The following is a 19,299-nucleotide window of genomic DNA, read 5'->3' on the forward strand; positions in this document are numbered from 1 at the left end:
CGAAATTATTCATTACGAGGTCCGCTACAATACTACTCTTCACCTGGAAAGCGCCAACCAGCACGAACCAGTTTTGACATCTTTTGGCACACACTGTCAAGTATCTACGACTCTACTCTTCCTATAACATTAACCAGGGTAACACACACACACTGTTCTTTAATTTGCTAGTCTATTAGAACTAACTTTCTAATATCAGTTTTACACACGCATATCCCAGACAATAAAAATTACTCTTTTTCTCTTCATGGAATCTCTCTCTCGTTGTCAACCATTCACCCCTATGAGGAACGCATTCTCTTCCTTTCTGAATAATTTACTAAACTCCAATTTCTTGGTAATGTACCTACCAAACTGCATCTAATCATTCAAACGAACAACCACCTCAATCTTCTATTCTGATCGTAGTATTATTACCAATCTTAGTAATAGTTCAACCACAGCTGTGCTGAACTATCCAAATAGCAGCTCCAAAGCTCTAAACTTCATTCTGTCTGTATAGTTAATGAAAAGGAAACCACCCGTTTTTCTAAAAAAAAATCTCGACTGCCTTTCTTCCTATCAAACACTCGAGACTTTTTTCCAAGTGAGTATTTAAGTTCTCATTAAAGAGTTCGAATACCTTTTGAGTTTATTTTTAAGACAGGTCTTTAACTAGCTTATATTAACAATGGCTGATTGAAGTTTCAAGTTCCCTTTCAGCATAAACGCTATATGAAGCGTAAAGTGGGATCCAGATCACTACTCGACTTTGTATCACTGAAGTACCGGGAATCCAACTTGAAACGGACCATGCGCATTGGAAGCACGCGCGCCTACCAAGCCATGATCTTCAACAGCAGCGATGATCGTGTACCCTAGTATGGTAGCGAAGTGTATATCTATCCCATAATGTAACAATAATTTACATTTATTCCTTAAAAATCAATATAGTATTAACAATAATAAAAACACTTGACTTCAGATTCCACGTTCAACTACACGCCTTCCAAAAAATCATCCACACAATTTCTTCGACTATACTTATAAAATTACAGTATACTATTGCTTTGTCAGCCAAAGTGAGCTCAAATTAAAATGCTTGAGCTGATCTTCCCAGAATTATTTTTTTCTTAATAATAGTAATACTAGTAATACATGATTTGACGATTATTGGAGAAAGTTGAATTTATTATTTCATTCTCACATTCCTGGCCATATTCTTGTCCCAGGTTATTATTTCTCCAGTTCTTAACGGCTACACTTAAAATGTCTACTTTCATTTCTAATCCTAATCCTAACTCATAACCCTTTGCAGCACATACTGTCTCTACTGTTTCATTCTCGTAAAATGCTCATATATGTAAACTACATCGCCAACTCATGTGTCTCATGCTTTTGTATTTCACCTTTTTTCTCTATACTTGCACAGGAAGTGAGTGCAACCAGAATAATGTTCCCAGAATGAAAGTCAACAGAAATATGCAAAGACTAATACGCCTTGGTGACGATTCAATTCGTAAAACAAGACTAATTTTTCAGAATAACGCTTTTTACGAGCATTTTTAAATACATATACCACATCTATAGTAAGACGTTCTGCCCTATTTCAATCTAACTACAAAATAAGTCATTTATTTCAGTTTCCTATTTCACATATTAACTTCATCTTATCTACACTGTAATTCTACATATTCTTACTTCTCGCCACTCTTCTTCTGTTAGCTGTCCTACACAAGGGCCATATTCATCCCCACTATTGTATCCACTACATTCGTCCAGGTCCTCTGACACACCTGATGGGCCGGCAATTGGTTGCGAAGTACTTCCAACAGTGCTACTTCCTGCGAAACTGGGTGAAGATGTATTTCTTTCACGTTCTCGTAACTTGCTTCGAGTCCTAGAAAAAAAAAAAAACAGGTTAGCACTTCTCAAAGCTGTTTATTCAAATCATACTATGTATACAACTTCATTCTGAATGGAAGATTTTTTTCTATTCTTTTAGCTTTCAATCCTTTTAAAGGTTTATTCTTTCATGTAGGTACATAGTGTGCACGTCTTAGTTTCATGCTTACTTTTGTGTCTCATAGTGGACTTGAAACTGAATAATATTAGTAGGATCAGAATTACGTCCATTCTGGACCAGGATTAGTTAGCTTATTTTCAATTAAGAAAGGAAAAAAAAAAAAAAAAAAGAAAGAAAACAAGACTTGAGCTCCCACGTAACTGAACAGTTAGTGTTTGGTCTCTGCCCTGATTCACAGTTGGAGATACAAAATATTCAGTGATTACTCAGTACCAAAAGCAAGTAGTTACCTTAAGAGAAGTTCTTCTAGGAAGATAAAACTAACTGTGCTGGGAGACGATGCGTTGATCACGCGTCACCTAGTTAAACATGCACCATCTGCCGTCCACAACCCTTCGTGAACTGCAGTGACAAGGAGATGAGCTCAACTCAATACTTATATTTACGACTGGTACTTATATATGATATTTATTAAAAAACCGTATCGCATCGCAGTTTGATACAGAAAACCAGAGATGCGATACAAATGAAAATCCGATCGCGAAATGGGATACATTCTTTACCATAATTTATTGGCAAAGTGAGCAATTTTTGCAACAATAAACAGTGCATTGCTTCCTTCATGACAGTGATGTGATATTTAGTTCAAGTTCAGAGACAAAAGACCCCTCGAAAATCCAAGGTTCCTCTTCAGGTGCCTTTAAGTTCTGAATAACTAGTGCACTCACTACAAACTGCACACCTCATTACTGGAGATGGCCATAAAATTAATGTCTAAGATACAGTACTTTGTGCACTTTGGCATATTGCATCTGGAAATAAAGTGCCTAAATTGACTTTCGATATGGATTACAATTTACTTTCCGGAAACGAGGACGATGGTAAGAACACACTTTAGCAGTATCCATTATTTTGCCCTTTTGTCTTGTTTTAGCTAGTTAAAGCTCTGGTAATGGGCTTATAAATGGCACTTTAGTTTTATCATAGCATTAGACCAGAAATATTTTTTTTTCTACGCCCTCCTGTTTTTCATTGAAAATGGAGAAAGAAATGTTCGGTTTAGCAATTTACAAAAACGGAATAAAATGATTGGATCCGAGTAGCATATAACTACAACACGATTTAGGTGATAACCTTTGAGTGAAATTAAGGCCGTGTCCAAAAGTACATAGTGCACACTTCGAGGATGCACACTCGAAGTCTACAAACGGAGTGCACACTCAATAGTGTACACTTCGTCAAATTAGCTTTTGATCCGCACTTGATTCCAACGCCTCATAGTGGTGGAACAGGGAATATTGATAACAGAAGAAGGTAGAATTTCGCGTACTCGAAAAAATAAACATGCTTTTTTTTGGGGGGGGGGGTGAATGATACTCCAGTTATATTAAATATAAATATATCGTACAGATTGACAATATGGGGTAACCATAAAATGACTTAAGAGTTTCTTTCATGTACGCCAGTAGGTTCAGATTTGCCGTACCTGCAAACATTTGTCACTTCGGATCTTTCACGCATAGATTAACAAGAGCGGAGCACGCAAATGCAATATATATATATATATATATATATATATATATATATATATATATATATATATATATATATCTGTGTGTGTGTTGTCTTATGTGCACAATAAACTTGTAACAGCATAGAAACCACTAAACTATTGGCGAAGTTCTATTTATTAATTCCCGGAAGAACAGTAGCACTGGTCGTTAGGGCGCTGACGACACTATTGCGAAGTAGCTTAGGAATTTTATTGCAAGCAGCGAAAGTAGGCAATTTGCGAGAGCGTTAGGACACCGAAAGTACTGAGGGAAGCGCTATTTACAATAATATGGCTCAAAACTACTTTGGGAGAGAGTTCATATTGGGTATAAATGCTTCTTGTACGGGATATGACACATAGTTGTCGTAGTTCTACTGTATTGCTCCAGTTACAGGTATGCTGATTGGACAGTGTCTTATGTAATCGCTCTCATTGTTCAACTATACAGAAGTAATTATTTGTTCATAATCGTTTCATAGTGTGCACAGTAATGGGATTATATGAATTAAGAGGAAGACTAGCTTTTACTTTGGCTATTTCATTCAATGAATCGTTCAAAGAACCGATTCGTAACGAAGACAGAAAACAACGTGCACTCCGGGGCTCTAACCCGCCTTCACTCGCTAACGCTCGCTCGGCAATACTTTGTGAATTAAATATTAAACTTTGGTACAGAAAGGAACCAACCTAGCTACTAACCTATATGTATGGGCTAGCGGGCAAGTTTTCAAAAGCGTTACCGAAAGATCAAATCACTGAATCGAAGAACCGAAAAAATGAATCAAATTGTCAAAATAAAAACTTAGCAAGAAGAATTTGTGAAATCTTTGATAAATGTACGGAAAGAAATGTTTTATATGTATTTCACTTTTGGGCAGTTGTCAAAAATGTAAAATGTACGATAATTAGCATATTAGTCTCTCACAAGTGCAAGGAAATATGGTAGCTTTGAAGGGAATTTGTTTAGAACCAAAACTAGAAAATTAGGCCTATCTACCTAAGAATTAACATTTGCAGCTTCAGCTGTAACTGTAGCTATAGAGAAATGAATAATCTAGGTTATCATTATTCTATACTAGAGCTTAAAATTTTAATTCATACGGAATTGATATTTTTCATTTACGTGCAAATAGCTGTATTACCGATAGTCTAATTATCTCAATTAAGCTACATAAACCATGTAATATTTAAACACAAATGGCTTTATATCATTATTAAAGAAACTATTTGGTTGCTTTCCTTTTGCATGCTGAGAACAACGTAAATAGGTTTGTTATTTGTGTAACATTTTTATATTTCACTTCTAATATCACTAAATTGTATATTTATCAAGTAAATCATATATAGATCAGCTCACAAATAAATTCACGTCAACAAAAATATTAATAATATGGCTTTTAAAATTTTAATAGGTTATTTTATTAGATATCGCCATGTTAAGCACACAAGTATACTAACATAGTGTACATCCTCGCACACTACGCACTATGCACTCGCAGTCTTGTGAACTTGGACCTTTTGACGCACACTAGGTGACGTCAGTTCCGGAAATAAGCATACTTCAAATGTGCACTTGTATCTTTTGGACACGGCCTATGTTTTGTTTTTGTAACAAAAATGAGGTTCACTTCGTAAACTACATAATTACAATTGTCAGTTTCTTGACAGCATTACGGATTTAGTAACTATCGCAATGCTCTATAAGAACACATCGAAACTCTACCAGCTAGACAATAAATAATGAGAGAAGACAAATTTCCTATTTCGCAAATAAATAAATAAATAAATAGATCCTGTTGCTTTCCATTGTCATACTTATTCGTGATATATTGTTATTATTTCATTTCTACGTAAAATAGTAAAATAAATAATAATAATAATAATTTAGTAAACTGCCGAAACTGTGGTGTAAAACTTAGAAATTGCTACGCACATTTAAACTTGTTTAGCAATTTGCAATACGTAACTGGAAATCTTAGAAAGCTGATGATACATACGTATATAATCAGAACGACGAGAGTATGTACAGTGTTTACAGTGGAATATACAACTTTATGGCAAACTGACTAATAAGAATCGAAGTGTACAGATATGTAGGGTAGCGTTTCCCAACAACAATACCAACTGTGAAGAATGCACATCCGACTTTGAAGAACTTTCGAAAAGACGGATTTTCGAAGAAACGTGTTCACTATAGTAACAAGAAATCTTCAAACTAAGAGTTAATAATGATAATCATAATATTGTTAAATACATATATATGATGTTCTTTCCTGAGGTAGTTATGAGTATAGTACCAGCACATTCTTTCGGCGAGACATACTACCTAATATTACCTACTTAAACACACTTTTAACATATCCAAAAAGATTACTTATTTTCTTGAACTTTTATTTGCTCCCTGTTTCCTTATCTAACGGAATCTCATTCCTGCAAACCATTTTGGTCCTGACCTTGTTTAATTAATGAAAAACAAAAGTGATTTAAATACGTTAAAGTGAATTATCATATTGGATTATTGGATAATTATACGTCAAAAATATTTTATTTGAAACAAAGAGCAGTATATTTAAACATTCTATAATAAAAATTGCAAACTCGAAATTAACCCCTACGCTATAGTTGTTATTGGAGGCCAACTTTTTTTTTCTTCCGCAATAGAATATCATGTGCAGAGTACGGTTCCCAGATCGTTGACTAAACGTATAGTTTCCTTGTAATATTAGACGCTAAGTACATACATTGTAGAAAAACACGAAAACGGTACTACAAATTACATTTATCAAACATGTGTTCATGATGAGAGAGGGAGACAGATAATACGTCAAATTTTCATTTGGAATGTATTAACGACACAGGATGGGTTTCAGTGTTAAATTCGCGTTTTTCCGCTTTGTTATCAGAACGGTTCCTTTTAAGATTATTGAGCCATTAAAATGTCAAACTCCGTTGAATAAAAATCCATTTATTTATCTCTGTTGTCCTCACAACCACGATCCAAAAATCTTATTATTTAAAACATATAAAACATATGAATATCTTTTTATATCGATAATATAACTAACATATTTCTTTTTCTTCTTCGAATTACATAATCAGCCTAGTACATATTTTAAAATATCTTACGCCCCAAAATTACAATAAAATAAGGATTTACAAGTAGTAAAAATATACAACGTACTGTTGTATCATCATCAGATAAATATTCCTTTTCATGCAGAATATTCTGAAACTTTTTTTCCCCCCACTGATTAGTGATTTGAAATCTTCGTTCGTTTAATCTCTCGTTTCCTTCCATACCAAAAATAAAGCCAAAGAGAATACTGTACGTATCCTGCAGAGATACGCATATAAAGAACATTATTGTGTTTCATAAGTCTTCTTTTTTCCGTAACTACTGCAACTTAACATTTCGTGTGTATCTTTTTCGTCGAAAAATTACTACGTACATAACAACGAAGTTTAACGAATCTCCAGATCAACGACGAATCACTTCATTTTTTGTGAAGCTACAACCTCCTCTGTGTGCTGGAAACAATTTTCTATGAAAAAAAAGTAAAACAGACACACACTAAAAGGTGTTGTTCAGATGTAAACTTTCAGTGGGGGTGTGGTAAAAACACATTTTATGAATGAAAAAAAAAGAGGAATATGCTAATCCGTAAAAGAGTAATAGTGCTTAAGTGTAATTATCAAAAAAAAACAACTTAAAAAGTAATCAAAAGAAACCATTAATATGTCTTTCCTTTTTTATAATAACTTGCCCTAAGGAACAACGGTGAAAGAAAGTAATAAAACTTTTTAATTGCAAAAAAAAAAACACGAGTTTAGCACTTGGTTTAAATCAAAAACTAATAAATTTGGTAATATAATGGGGATTCAGGCTGGCAGAAGGGAGAGTAAAAACGGAGAAACCAAAACATCGTTTTATTTTTAGCCATGTGCAAAAAAACTTACCTTAAACTTCGGGTGAGAGGTTACCATATACTCATGTAAATTTCAATTGCTACCACTTATAAAAGTTAGCTAAAACAAAAACAGTGTAAGCTTTCTAAATTTAATTTCCTAACGTAATTAATTTTTATAACAAGTAAGTCTAATATACAAATACCATCATTAACGTCATCATATATTAAAATTCTCTTTGTATAAGTAAAATTCTAATTAAGCATTTCAAGGTAAAACAGGTTCTTTTACTTAACGTCGAGAGAGAGAGAGAGAGAGAGAGAGAGAGACTGAGACTGACTCTCTCTCTCTCTACCTACCTACCTACCTCTAATGCACAAATACAAGAGTGTAAAATACTGTTTGCCAATAAATAATATAATCTAAAATCATCTACCATACCTAACTAAATATACTTAATTAAGCATTTTTATTAAATATCTGTAAAAACTGTAGAATTAAACGATTCTTTCTCAGCAAGCTTGAATACATTTTGGCCATTCGTTAAAGCCTCTGATCATTCATTCCACTATGAAATACATTTTCCACATCTTACGGAATATCATATTAACAAATGAGTGTTTCTCAAACGAAAGTAACAATTTCTCATGCACTGGCATAATTAAAATAACAACAATGAAAAGTAAGAAGTAAAAATGCATCAAATGGATGTGATACTTGTATTTACTATAAATTATGAGAATCGTAAGTGCCTTAATTGTATTTATTATTGTCATATCTAAATTATTACTAACAGTGACGCTGAAATTTGTCAGAATGATGGGCTTGAGTAGCAGTCGAATCCACAGAACCTTCCTATGTTATAGTTAGTTTCGACTTGGTTAGTATAAAGAACTGACTTATTTCCCTGGGTTTATAATTGATCACTGGCATAACTGAACCCAGAGAAACGAACCGGAATCATGAATACATGCTCAATCGTAGAGTACTGTGCTCCTCCACTTGCTTTTGTATGTTTCCTAGCATATCACGTTTGTATTGTCTACCTGGTAGACGTTTCCATTTTCCAAGTCAGTGAAGTTACCACATCTAGTGCTACCATTCCTTAATTGGAAATATTTATGCAGTCACATATTTATATTACACTGCCAAAAGTACCCGTTCTTCATATGAGAAGAATATTTAATAAATATGAACGCAAAAATTTTAATCACTGTAGAAACTGACTTCATTTCTCTCTTTAGAAGCAGAATTTTTGAACGCGTCAAAACACATATTCGCTCACTTTTAGTTAAAAGTTTGTATAGCGAATGTCCCACATCTAACTTAACCGAGTACTCACACTAGATATTTCCTGAATGAAGAATCGAAAATTTGGATATCGTATAAGTAACCCTCCTTTTCTCTCTCAAGAGCAAAACTTTCGAAAACATTGAAACATTGTTTTAATCATTATTATTGAGAACTTTATAATCCCAGAGAACAAATTTATAGAAAACAGTTTAGTATTCGTAACTTCACGGATTCGTGAGATACTCCGCTCTTGGCTAAAATCTGAACCCTACCCTACCCCAGAATCAGATATGTGTTCCAGAAAATCATTCCTTATTATTTGCTTTCGTGACAAAGGAGTATTCTGTCCAAATTTCACGTTTCCAGCTATAGTAGTATGTCTGGAACTTTGTGAGAGTCACTTTTATATTAAATAAGGGATTGAGAATTAGAAGTAAGAGAAAAATACATCAAATCAAAAAGTGACAAAGCGATGACCTCGCAATGAAATTCTTAGAACAACTTCTTTAAAAGTATAACTGAGTGTATTAACGACGTGTTACTTGTTTCTGCCATACAAAAAGCATAGAATTTTATGACCTGGGTGTTTATTTTCTCTTCTGGATTCTGTGTAGGGTATACTAATGACCTCCACACAGAACTTTACTTCATTTATTTATTTATTTATTATAAATAAAAATTTAAAATACATACATACTGTTTTTGTACCTTAATAAAAACATGGTACAAAAGCTGCTTTTAGAAGAAGTTGTTACGCGCAGAAACTTCGTAATTTATTCAGCATATTAATTTTTCCTCGCAAAATGTACTAAATTTCAGGACATTCTTTATAGCTGTGAAAACCAGCATTTTAAAAGAATTGAGACTTCCTTTTTGTTTTATGTATACACACATACCTCACACAAAACATACAAAGGAGAACATTTCAAATTAATCCATTTAAAAATGTTACAACCGTAAAAAAGCTCAGTTACAATTGTATCTTTAGAACCTAAGTGTAAATTCCATTGTCCTTCCTTCTCAAAATTTCTTTACAAGTATACAATGATTTCATATATTATTATTCTTACCTACTTCTATCGAAATAGTAAAATAAAATAAAAAAAAAAATCCTTAATATTTTTATTTCAACTAACAACTCGTAATTTTATTGTCTTGGAGGGTCTCGGTTGTACGCGCAATATATACATAAAAATTACACAATTTATTTTTTAAATGGAATTTTTAAAAAAATTACTGAAAAACAAGTGAGATTTTTATTCGAATTTGGACTTGGCACACGACCTTGGCAACCACATGAACTAGGGAAAGAAAAAGTAGTGTGACTAAATACGTTAACTACTGGATAATCAATTAAGTGATTATAATGAGTATTCTACCTTACTCCTCTTACCAGAATGATTAATGCTGAGTATCTCACAGAGATCTTTGGCTAATTCAAAGTGTTTCTGATAAAAATTATTGTTATTATAGGTCCATATTTCCTGTAACAACTTCCGTAATGATCGAACTTAATCTATCAACTGTAAGTCGGTATTGAAATAGAGGTAGGTTGATTTATATTCAACCGAAGTCAATGAGCAACTGTACCGCGCATGCGCAACCCATCGCTGTGAAACTGACACCAGGCAAACAACAGTATCTCCTTGGTCACGTAGTAGAGCATCCGTGATCGAGCGTAGTCTGATGCTGCCGAAACTGACCAGATTACGGGAGGAGTTCATTGTAACCCTCTCCGACACTAAGTTCATAGCGTCGTAGTACAATGTCAAGTGCGTATAATTTTCGTGTAGGCCCTGCCACTGTAAATTGTATTATACGGAAATATGTGGCACAGAATCCTGGGCCCACCACACCAGCGCGAGCAAATAGAACAGTTTTCCGAAAGGGTTCTTTATGATTGTGTTCGGTTTCTCGTACAGGGACTAACAGTGTCTCCGAAAGGTGGAGCGAAATGACACAATCAATGCTACGTACTACCCGACTCATGTCCTGACTGAAATATACCAGCATGAAATCCCAGCTTTGTACGGACAAGACGTGAACCAGGTTGAACTGCACCAAAACAACGTATCCAGCCACACGGCGAAAATATCGCAGAAATTCCATTGCCTATGGAACCGGAAACTGGAATTACAGAAATTCATCTTTCTGACATCCCTATCAAGAGTCTCGATATCAGTTCAATTGACTATTGTGCTTTCGGACTCCTTAAGCGGCGTCTGTCCAATCGTCGAGAGTCGCCGACTTGTAGAAAGCCTGTAAGGAGAAGTAGGATGCAATACCCATGCTCCAGCTGCAACACAGGCTCCTGCAATGGAAACTCTGATGCCGGGCAATAGTCAATAGAGGTGGCCTTCAGATCGAACACAACCGGTGGTGGAAGAACAGTATTTCCAACATAAGTGGCACATTCAAATTCGGCTCAATGTAAGTGAAACAACCTCTGTATCTGTACCTGTTTCTCGTATTCTCTTGATCTTTTTACATACAAAAGAGGTCTTAATTATATATAAAAACTAGTTTTAATATGTGTGTGTCATTTTATTGGAAAAACAACGGAAATTATTATGTATTTGGCTTTTTCCTTCCACTATCACCTGCGATTATTGCAGTAGACTGTACGATAAGAAAAATACACAATGCGGCAATTTGAAATGGAGACTGGAGCTGTAGAAGAAAAGAGAGTGAACATAAGTTTCTTACATTGGATCATTCAAAGCACGACATTCCTGCATCCATATATTTTTGCGCCCTGGCCGTCAATGCATAAGAGCAATGTTGGAAGCCCTTTTGTGAAATGCTGTTGAAAACTCTTGTCGTAGCCCTCTTGATGGCCGTTACGTCATCAAACTAGGAACCTTTGAGTGCAGACTTGGGTTTAGGAAATAGAAAATAATAGCCCGGGAACAGATCTGGTGAATATAGAGGGTTGAACAACACACAGACCCTCTCTTCGGACAAAAAGTCTTGCACAATCACTGTCTTGTGACTTGGGGCATTGTCATGGAGCAGACGCCACTGAACATTATCCCGACACTCGGGCATCACACGTGTGATACATTGCAGTAACCGCTTCAATACCTCAAGGTAAAATGAAACATTAACCGTATGTCCTGTAGGCACGCGTTTCTTACGCACAATGCCCTTACTATGTTTAAAAACAATGAGCAGAAGCATGGTTTTGGATTTTAATTGGCGCAGTTTTTCGGCTTGAGGAGAGTTGGGAGATTTCCACTCTGCACTCTAACGTTTTATCAACGGGTCATATTGAAAAACCCATGGCTCTCCTCAGGAGGAAGTTAGGGTCCCAATTGGTGGTAGCAATCAGTTCTTTGCAGTTATCAACTCTATCCTTTTGTTGGTGACTTATAAAAGAATGAGCACGAAACGGGTACAAATCTTCCTCTTGTTGAGATCGTTAGTTATTATTTGCCGCACAGTTCCTTTACTCATGTGCAACTCTTCAGCAAGTATTCGCAGTGTCGCATGCCGGTCTTTCGTGATCAGTGTCCTCACTTTCTCCACCAATTCCTGTATTCTCACCATCCATGCTGCAATTGACTCCCGTCCCTCCCTCAAAAGTCTGTACTATGTCAATACACGCTAGCGGGATAAACAAGTGACCCCATTTACTTCTAGCAACATTTGATAAGTTTCTGTAGGAGTCTTGCCGAGACGAGCACAAAACTTGGTCTTCACTCTTTCTTCCACGTTGAACTCACGAAGCAGCTTAACAACACCTGTCTACACTCACCATGCTCACACACGTAACTCTCAGTCAAGATGAATGCACTTGGTATCAGTTACTCTTTTGTTTGCACCACAGCTCTCTTGCACAGTTGCGCCACATGTTGAGAAAAAAATCAAGTCTCGATTTCAAATTGCGATACTCAATACATCCTTCCTTTTTGTTCTGTTAAAGATGAATATTAATAAAGTGGCTTTGATTTATTTGGACGAAAGGATAAGAGTTATGCAACTCAAGCCATTAGTATTGCCTAATTCTCTTATCACTGGCTGATATTTTTTTCGGAGTGTCCTAATTAAATTTTACAGGTGCGAAAATAATATTGCCTTGCATAAAGAAACACACGTACCAAAAGTAACACAACGTTTCTAATTTTGGAATGAAAGTACGAAAACTCAATATTTTCAGTGCCAGGAACACTTGTACGAGGTTGAAATACCTATTTGAAGAACCTTGGTGTGAAATCTGTTTGTAAAATTACAGAAACGTATTACTATTATTGGTATGCGGCAAGGCAAGGTAAGTCAGTAGTACGTAGATGTTTCGTAATGGATGGAAAGAAAGGAAGAAAGAAAGAAAGAAAAAAGAACTAGGATGTTTTTCTTTTAAGCTATTGCATTCTCTACCTCATCTAAAAGGCTCAATGAAGTAACTAATTGCCATTTCTTATGAACTGACCTGTGAGGACTTGCTCTGTGTCTGCGTTTACTGTGACTTGGTCCACTGTCTAAACTGTCATAATCTTCATAATGTGACGGGGATGAATGAGGAGGTCGTTTATCGTCACGTGATGACGGTGATGGAGACCAACAGGAACTAGAATTCTGTGCAGGAACATACAGACGATCATGTGTCAAGCTTTCAGGTGCCTGAAATATAAACCATACTCAATTACACATACACGGTAGAATGTAACACACAGCGTATAACCATAATAGAAACGTATCCGAGGAAATCTGTGCACATACATACACAGAGCACAGTAATGTGATGAGAACCATGACCAGAAAACGCAAGAGAGTTCACTCTTTTGTATTAAGCCCAAGACGTATCATACCTATCTACCCTACTATTTGGGAGATCTCCATTTCCTACTCAACTTAAAAACGGACAAATCTATCATCATTAAGACATAAAATTAGTGCGGATCCCCGAAGCAGAAAGTTTTTCAACTTTCTGTGACGGCTTACGAAAAACCCAAAGCTTTCTGCAAGCATTTTAGTAAAAGTGTAGTGAAATTGGCTTAAGATTTTCAAGCGCATAAAATCAGAGTTTATATAATTCTATTTTTCTAAATATTTTATTTATTTATTTATAGGCTTTTTATACATGGAAAAATATATAGGGGGCTTATAGCTCTGTATAATAACTGAATAAGTAAGCAATCGAGAAGTACTCACATATACATTTACTCAAAAAGCATTTAATTATTATTTTTTTTAACTTCTTAAAAAATGGCAATAAATTATTTGTTTCCTTGTATCCTTGTCACAACTTTGGATGCCACCTCTTTACACATTAATCTGTCTCCAGAAACAGCCTTGGTACGGTTGTGTTGTCGACTATCATATTTCTGACACAGCTAGTTTCAAAAACTTCACGTTTCCTTGTAAGCAGCAGGAGGTCCATTTATCTAAATGTAATCCAGCATATCAGTTCTGCCAAAATGAAAAATCACTGACTGCAGGGCACTTAGTCATAATGTTGCTAGTTAAAGATCCCCAGCTTTCATAAATCGCTTCAGTCACTGGACTGCTGAGAAATCCCATCAGCAATTTGATTCTGAGAGGATGTTTTCGTTGAAGATACGTTACTGCATGCTTGAATTACTATTTGAAATCTAGTATGTCTGTACTTGCTTTACCAGAGTTTAATATTTCAAATATCCAGTGCAGCACTTGTTCGTGATCAAAAAATAGTTTCATTTTATTAACAGCTGTCGAAAATCAATATGAGCAAACACTGATCATTTCGTAAAGTGCATCAAAAGAATCGAAACTTTTGTCTGTTTTGTCATTACTACATTATTTCTTGGACATATCAGGTAGTCCAAAAAACTGTTATATTAATAACTTTGATAGTGTGATTGTTGGGTTTATGTGTATTCAGGTTCTGTCTTATTCTTTCACTGAGAACAGAAACTTAAAGAACTCTTGAGAACATTTTGCAATTTCATGCACTACTTCGATGCGAACTGCAATAAAAACTGATTTCAAAATTTTGCTGCTGACCGAAACATCAGGTAAAGGCACACCTTTAAAGATACTTCTATTCGTAATAAACTCTCAAGACAATTTTGTATGTTCGAAGAGGCTTCGGGTAGCTTGCTAATAATCTGACACAAACTATTCCTTGAGTTGGCGGAGGAAACACCATTTACGTATATAATCATGATCTCTAAATGTACTTGATAATTTTCCATGAACTGCACATACTGCCAAAATAAATGATAGCTGGACTGAACGTCCATTGATAAAGAAAACAAAATGGAGTAAATGTAAGCTAGTAAAAGAATAATGAATATGTAAATGTATTTAAAAACAGTGTGTCTTTAAGGACAAAATATTTTGGACTCTTCTCTACTGCACGATCTCTTCTGTAGTCTCCAAGCAAGATTTTAAATACAGACAAAGATTAGCCTGCAAATTTCATGGTTTTAATTATTTTGATTTGTAAAAATAGCCTTCGAACTCTTGATGACTGCAAAAGTAGCTTATACTTTTCCCTGTAGAGAACTTTTTCATAGCTTCATCCATGAGGGTGTGATATTTCTGAATTAAGGAACATATTAATGTTTCTCAGCTAACTCAATTCTATGCATTGTGTCCCAGGAAACAAAAACATTTTTTAGAACAAGTTCATCTTTTATGTCATTTTTCTACACCTAGTTGAATATATATAGCCCATCGAATGCCAATTCCAACTAAATTATTCCTTTAAGATGTTGTTTCAAAGCCAAACTTTTTACATGTACTCAAACTGCTTGTTGTCAATCCTTTCCAGATATAATCATGAACAAAGCTGCGCTCTAAACAAAAAAAGCTGAACAGATGTTTAGATTAAATGTCAACAATGTGCCTAGATCTGTCTTTTATCATAATTTTGTCAGCTAAGATACAAACAGAAAGGCTGCTATCATTTATGTGGGATGTAATTTCCTTTGTCAAAACAACACACATAGGGTAGAAACAATTTGCAACATTTCCTTAGAATGATTACTGAATCCTATTGAACTTGCACGGTTAGCAAGGATTGTAATAATGGACTCATAAGCCTTGCACGAGGTTTCAACTTGTAGGTTAAATATGCAGCGCTCGCGCAGTTAAATGTGTTCTCTTTTCCTTCCTTGGATAATAACAATCACTTAGTTTCTTCTCAATACTTTTACACTTTCTTTATAACTATTAGAAAGATGATGGCGCTTTAGACATCTTAAACAACGAAAACAATCAGGCATTGCTGAATCATTAAAACAATGGTCATTATTATAGTCATACTGCAAAAGTGTTCCACATGTTGTACACAAAATACCAGAATCTGACCTGACAAAGTAATGAGCCCATTTCTCCAAGGTTTCACAGACCATGCAGATGTAATGAGATCGTCTACAGGTTAGCCAACTTTTCTGCAGCTCACATTTTCTTTCTGCGACACTGTCATATCGTCGCCTGTTGTTCTGCTTTGCAGGTGTGCATTGTACGTTACTAAAAACGAAGTCATTTCGGCGTGATGATAACCTTTCTAGTGTCATGTAAAAGGCAAAGAAATCTATCTGGATGATTCGCATCCAGGATTATAACTCAACTGAGTCTTTGTTCACTAATTTTTGCTAAAGTTTAACCTAACTTTTCAGCACCAAAGGTATGTAAAGAGAGACTTATTAAAGCGAGATACGAAACATTACTCAAGTTCCACATCACACAGTTCGGGTTCGGTTCTGGGGGTGGGGGAGGTGTAATACTACTACTTAGAGCTACTTTTAAGAGCTCCAAACTCTGGGATGAGTTTTAGTTATATATAAAGTAAGAAAGTTTCTTCTTCTGGGAGAGCGATCGCCTCCCTGGATCCACCTCTGGACGAGTTGTGAGTGTACCAACACCTATTGGAGCATCTGCACGGTTACATGCTATTAGCGAAGACGACATCAAGCAAGCAAATGATTGGTCTATGTGAAAAAAAAAAAAAAAAATAGTTAAATTTTGTTTCCGAAGACCATTTTAAGTAAGTGAACTTAAAATTTGTGTCCCCCCCCCCCAAGTGAACTTTGTGGTGGACAAACACCGTGTGCGTGGGTTTTCTCGGGGTTCTCCCGTTTCCTCCCACTTTCTTCATTCCATCGTTTCACTCATTACTCATCATAACCGTCTCCTTTAGCCTAACCGGCATAACCGTGGGACGTAAAACTCAAAGATTTCATTTTCATTTTTTAAAATTTGTGTGTTTCGTAATCGTAATTTCCATTTCAGATTACTTAGTTTAAAAAAACGGAGAAGAAGGGGGGAGGCTCATTTTACTATTTCAGAGAGCCTTTTGATCAAAATAATAAAGAAACAGTCAGAAAAATCTTTTATTCTTATTTAATGAATGTGAACCACAAACATCATCAAATCATTGCATTTTTATTGTTTCAAGTGTGTCTAACTGTGACATCAAAGTTAATGAAACTTCGCTAACTTCAAAAGGCTGTAGTTACTTCATGAAGCATTTGTTGAGAATGGTACTTGGTGTGTTTATTATTCATGTAAAGTTGAACCATCTGACAAAATTTCAGAATTTTAAATGACGATGTTTTCTAGAAAATTGCGATTTTTGAAAATTTTACAATTTCTCGAATTTTTTGCGACAAAACGGTTGCACACAGGAGCGATACGTTTTTTCTTTTCATTTTTTTTTTCGGAAAGCGGGTAACTAGGTCTTACCAACCGTGAAAACAGAATTTTAAAATCCGAACCGGAAGTGCTCGAAAAAAAATTTCGCAAATTTCGACTTTCCAGATAAACTGACGTACATTTGTTAATTTATGTACAAAAAGATACGCATGCGCAAACCAAACTATAATAAAATATAGTTTATTTATATCCTTATGTACTGTACATACCACAACAAGAATTATAACTCTACCTGTCTCCATAGCTGAATGGTGGGGCTCCGAAGATGACCATTTTCCATGTCTTCTACAATTCATAAATTGTACTCCCCGTTTTTGATGGCCCATTACTTGGCGGGAAAAGTTTTTCCGACAAAACAAAAAATATGGGTTTCTTAAAAACATGTCTAGTTGCTATAAAAAAAAGTTTCAACAATATCTGAGATGGTGATGGTACCTTTTTTTTTGCCTGAGTTGAAATGGAAGGTACCATCCGATGTTTCTATACCGGTAGGGACCACTGAAAAATTCATGAGTTTACATCGAGTAAATTCAACAACCTAGTCAGGAACTTTAATTTAATGAAAGGTACAGTTCTGCAGTTTCAGGTTCTCAAGTCAAAACAGAACATCCGCGCCGGGAACATTTTTGCATGGTACAGGCTTCATGAACAGGATCTCTTGCCCTTCTTTTCAGAGTCAGATTGTATGTTTACTGTACAAACGTGTAGGAGAATACAATGCTGCTGATTGAAGATTGTTTATAGATTCCAATTAAACAAGTCTAAAAGGAATTCTTCACAACAGAAACACATTTCCATCTATTCCTGTGGCACATTCGGTAGTAATGAAGAAAAACTAGGAGAGTATGAAGTTTTCTTTGGAGAATGTAAAGTACGGTGAACATAAATGGCTTTTGTGTGACGATGTCAAGGTTATTAGTCTATTGCTTGGACTACAGACTGGTTATACAAAAATTTCTTGCTTTCTATGTGAATGGGACAGCAGGGCAAAATCCCTTCACTGGGAGCAATACTTGTGGCCAACCAGAACTACATTCGTCCCTGCTGAGAGAAATGTTCCCCATGTACCGTTAGTAGAGCCTTCTAGTGTCTTACTTCCGCCTTCACACATAAAGTTGGGAGCTTACGAAACAATTCGTGAAGGCTTTGGACAAAAATGGCTTCAAATACATTAGTGACAAGTTCCCGAAACTAACACAGGAGAAACTGAAGGAGTACTTACAGGGTCACAGATATGGGACTTGATGATGGATCCAGGTTTTGAGAATACGTTGGGTGGAGATGAACTGCTTGCGTGGGCAAGTTTTAAAAATGTAATCAAATAACTTCTTGGGTAATAACAAGGCTGATAATATACGAAGAGCTGGTCAGTGATATGTTGACGATTGGGATGTAACATGAGTGTGAAGCTGTACTTTCTGCAGAGTCACTTGAGTTACTTCGCAAGTAACTTAGGACAGTTCAGTGAGGAATACGGGGAGAAATTCAACATGACAAACTCCTAGAGAAAAGATATCATAGAAGATGGAATATTAACATGTTTGTTGATTTCTGTTGGCTTCTGAAAAGGGAGTGAAGTTTTGCATTATTTTGTTTCTGAAGAAGCTTCATTTAATTTGCGTATCGTCTGTATGTTTGAGTAGCCATTGTTATTGCTTCTATAGGTGTTGTAAACCACTGAACTACTTTCATTTATATCTGTGTTACATGTATATTTGCTACTATAGTAATTATCAACTGCTTTAACGTATTTGGTATAGCACGTGTATAAGTATTACTACTAGTACTATAAATACTACAAACAACACCAGTGACGATTAAAGCATTGCAGAAATATGTTTAGATGCTTAACATAAAAATTTAAATATCCAAGGGTAAAACTGAAGCATTGATACGTACA

The 19,299-nt window shown here is 35.4% G+C and overlaps 1 protein-coding gene across 1 annotated transcript in view; it reads right to left on the minus strand.

Moving 5' to 3' along the window:
* The window catches only part of Duba (Deubiquitinating enzyme A), a 171,271-nt gene that overhangs the window by 137,185 nt on the left and 14,787 nt on the right, over positions 1-19,299 (minus strand). Inside the window, exons 2-3 of the mRNA XM_081762659.1 lie at positions 13,189-13,379; positions 1,681-1,879 (exon numbers count right to left, since the gene is read on the minus strand). Coding sequence (XP_081618785.1) covers positions 1,681-1,879; positions 13,189-13,379 — 390 coding nt within the window. The remainder of the gene's footprint in view (positions 1-1,680; positions 1,880-13,188; positions 13,380-19,299) is intronic.

The sequence above is a fragment of the Thermobia domestica genome, chromosome 6, assembly GCF_964235325.1.
Source record: "Thermobia domestica chromosome 6, izTheDome1.hap1.1, whole genome shotgun sequence".
NCBI lineage: Eukaryota > Metazoa > Arthropoda > Insecta > Zygentoma > Lepismatidae > Thermobia > Thermobia domestica.